This window comes from Arachis duranensis, chromosome 10 (genome assembly GCF_000817695.3).
Source record: "Arachis duranensis cultivar V14167 chromosome 10, aradu.V14167.gnm2.J7QH, whole genome shotgun sequence".
NCBI classification, from domain to species: domain Eukaryota; kingdom Viridiplantae; phylum Streptophyta; class Magnoliopsida; order Fabales; family Fabaceae; genus Arachis; species Arachis duranensis.
This window is the reverse complement of record NC_029781.3, coordinates 25,761,991-25,765,375: the sequence shown is the minus strand read 5'-3', so window position 1 is coordinate 25,765,375 and position 3,385 is coordinate 25,761,991. Positions and strand designations below refer to the sequence as shown.

Below are 3,385 nucleotides of genomic sequence, written 5' to 3'. Positions count from 1 at the left end.
CCAAATTTAGTTTTTTTTTTTTTTTAAAAGAAGGGGCTGTCTGTTAAAATCCATAAAGAATGTATCAAAGTTGTTAATTTTTTAATTTAAGTATATGCAGGGAGTGGTATAGGAGAAATGAAAGTCAAAGGTGTCACATTGTTTGGTCTTTTTTGGATTGTTGTGATCACAATAGAGACTGACAAAGATACTGAGTTAGGTTGGTTGACTACTAGGTTTACATTGAAAATATTATTATTATCTTCTTTTTAAGATGTGGGAACATAAACTAAGAGACAAGAAGGCCAAACCCAATTGAGAGATTTTGGAAGGACAACTCATGATCAAGAATTCAAGACCAACAACAAATTAAAATAGGGAGCAATAACTCGCCTTTTCTTATGCCATTCTCTCCTGTCTTTGGTACTTGTCATTAAATAGGACCTCTAATTAAATTCCACCCGTTTTTTCTTTTTTCTTTTTTTAATTTTTTTTATGTTATTACGCTAACTGGCTTTGGTATATAGTAATGTTTCAGATCAATTGTGCTCGGGATGAGGGATGGTGAAGATTGAAATGTCCTGAGATTTGAATTGAGTCTTCGAGGATGTATATATAAAATTATAATCCTGAAAGAATATATCTGTAAAATAAAAATGTTATTTTATTATAAATATACGTATAATTTAATTTATTTTTAATTTTTTTAAATATATTTTTATATTTTAATATATATTTTATATTAATAATTTATTTTAATCGCTAATTTTGGTATACATCTAGCATAATTAATAAAAAAATGTTATATATTACAGAAAAAATTAACCATCTTTATAAAATACATTTTGAAACATAAATTTTACATTAAAAATAAATTAAAAAAATACATATATTTATATACAAATACATAATAACTCATTTAATGACTAAAATTTTGTGAGACATTGTATTTTATAAAATATAAGTATTTTTAAAAAATAAATATTTACTAACGACCAATAATATTATTATACGTCAATTTATATTTTAAAAAAAGGTCTGTTTACTTATTAATATTAGGGCAATTTACCGAAATAAATATTATGGCTTCCATATTTATCAGAATATACATTTTGCAAAATGGATACTGAAATGCATTTTTTCCATAAACTATGTAAACTGCGACAAGGGTTCCGCGGTTTACAAATGCACGTAATCTGCTACAGGGGTGTCGCGGTTTACGTTCGAAGGAAACCTTCACAAAATCCGCGATAGGGGTGTCACGATTTATGTGTATTTTTCAAACGTGCATAAACTACTACAGGGGTCTAGCGGTTTATGCTTTGTCAAATTCGCCTATATATACCACTCAAGATAGGGAGTGGGGCATTTGTAGAGAGTCATTTTCACACTTTCACAAATGGATAGTGAGGAGAGCTTGTTGGTTTTGGTCCACTGTTCTGGTAAAATAAAAAAAAGTAATAGGCATGGTGTTAAGTTCACTGATAAAGAACCGCTAAGCGTTTTTATCCGTTCGACTGATACTTTGTCGGATCTAAAGAGGAACATATTGCAGAAGGCAGGGTTGTGTGGGGCCAAGTTGGTGAAGAATGTGTTCTACAAGATTCCGATGACGGTTGTGTCAAGTGGTGTGCAGTATGAAACATTTGTGATAGGGTCAGATAAAGACATGGATGTCTTATTTCATTGTCGGCAGAGTTTTTTAGAGGTGAGAATACACAAGTTGTTTGCTAAGTTGGAAGATGATGTCGACAGTTCCAGGACTTCAGCGCCAAATTCTTAGTCGACGATGGTGGAGATGCTTCTACTTCGATGCCTGTCGTTGCACCTGGTTGTCTCTTAGCTGCACCTTCACTTGTTCTAGCACTGGCAGCTAGGTCAGCTGGTTTGATTACTGGTCTTGTTGGTAGTGATGAGCCGGATCACATTGAGGACGCGATGCGAGAAGATGATTCGGACGATGAACCCGATCACATATCGGGGGATAGTGAGGAGGAGACTCCGATGGCCCCGCCTGCACCTCAGGGCCCATCGAGTTCTGGGTCCCACCAACAACCGCCATATTTCTTGACACTGAACTTGGAAGAAGTGAGTCAACAACCGGACGAGGCACACACCTTCGGAGGCCAAGGATTACACGAGGGCAATACTTTTGGGAAATTTCAGATTGGCCAATCTTTCCAGACTAAGGAGGAAGCTGTGATGAGTGTTAAGGATTATAGCATTCGTCGTGGAGTTCAATATCGGGTTATGGAATCAGATCATCTGAAGTATGTTGGAAGATGCAAGGAGTTTGGAAACGGCTACATGTGGATGATCTGCGTGGCACTTCAGCAGCGCAAGGCTAACTGGGAGATTAGAAGGTACAACAGAGCTCACACTTGTCTGGCCACTTCGATTTCGAGCAACCACCGACAGCTCGATTACCACGTAATTTGTGCGAGGATCTATCCATTGGTTAGAGCGGATGCAGCGGTTATGATAAAGGTGTTGCAAGAAGTTACTCAGTCAACCTATGGATTCAGGCCTAGTTATAGGAAGGTGTGGAAGGTAAAGCAGAAGGCAGTCGCATAGATCTACAGGGATTGGGAAGAATCGTATGCCGAGTTACCCCGGTGGATCCTTGGGATGCAAGCAACGATGGACAGAACCGTTGCTTTGTTGAAGACTTCTCCAGTGCGTGTAGGTGATGAGGTTGATGAGTCTACAGTGTACTTTCATCATCTTTTCTGGACATTCCCTCCATGCATTGAGGCTTTTAAACATTGAAAGCCACTAATCAGCATTGATGGTACACATCTGTATGGGAAGTATGGCGGGACTTTGCTTCTGGCTATTGCGCAAGATGTAAACTCGAATATATTGCCGGTTGTGTTTGCACTTGTTGAGGTGGACAATGCTGAGTCGTGGGATTTTTTCTTATCCCACTTGCATCAACATGTGACCCCGCAAGAAGGCTGGTGCACGAAATTGCAATCACACTTTTGCAATTCCGCACAACTAACCAGCAAGTGCACTGGGTCGTCCAAGTAATACCTTGCGTGAGCAAGGGTCGATCCCACGGAGATTGTCGGCTTGAAGCAAGCTATGGTTATCTTGTAAATCTTAGTCAGGATATCAGAAACTATCAGGATTGATTGTGAAAAGCTAAAGAACATGAAATGATTACTTGTTTTGCAGTAATGGAGAATAGGTTGAGGTTTGGAGATGCTCCATCTTCTGAATCTCTGCTTTCCTACTGTCTTCTTCTTCAAACACGCAAGTCTCCTTCCATGGCAAGCTGTATGTAGGGTTTCACCGTTGTCAATGGCTACCTCCCATCCTCTCAGTGAAAACGATTGCATATGCTCTGTCACAGCACGCGGAATTCATCTGTCGGTTCTCGGTCAGGCCGGAATAGAATCCA

The 3,385-nt window shown here is 38.6% G+C and overlaps 1 protein-coding gene across 1 annotated transcript; it reads left to right on the top strand.

Annotated features, from left to right (window-relative positions):
- The first annotated feature begins 1,378 nt into the window (after nt 1-1,378).
- On the top strand, nt 1,379-2,553 carry LOC107469672 (uncharacterized). Its single transcript, XM_016089049.1, has 2 exons — nt 1,379-1,687; nt 1,735-2,553. Exons 1-2 carry the CDS (start codon nt 1,379-1,381, stop codon nt 2,551-2,553), a joined length of 1,128 nt encoding a protein of 375 aa, XP_015944535.1.
- Nucleotides 2,554-3,385: the final 832 nt, after the last annotated feature.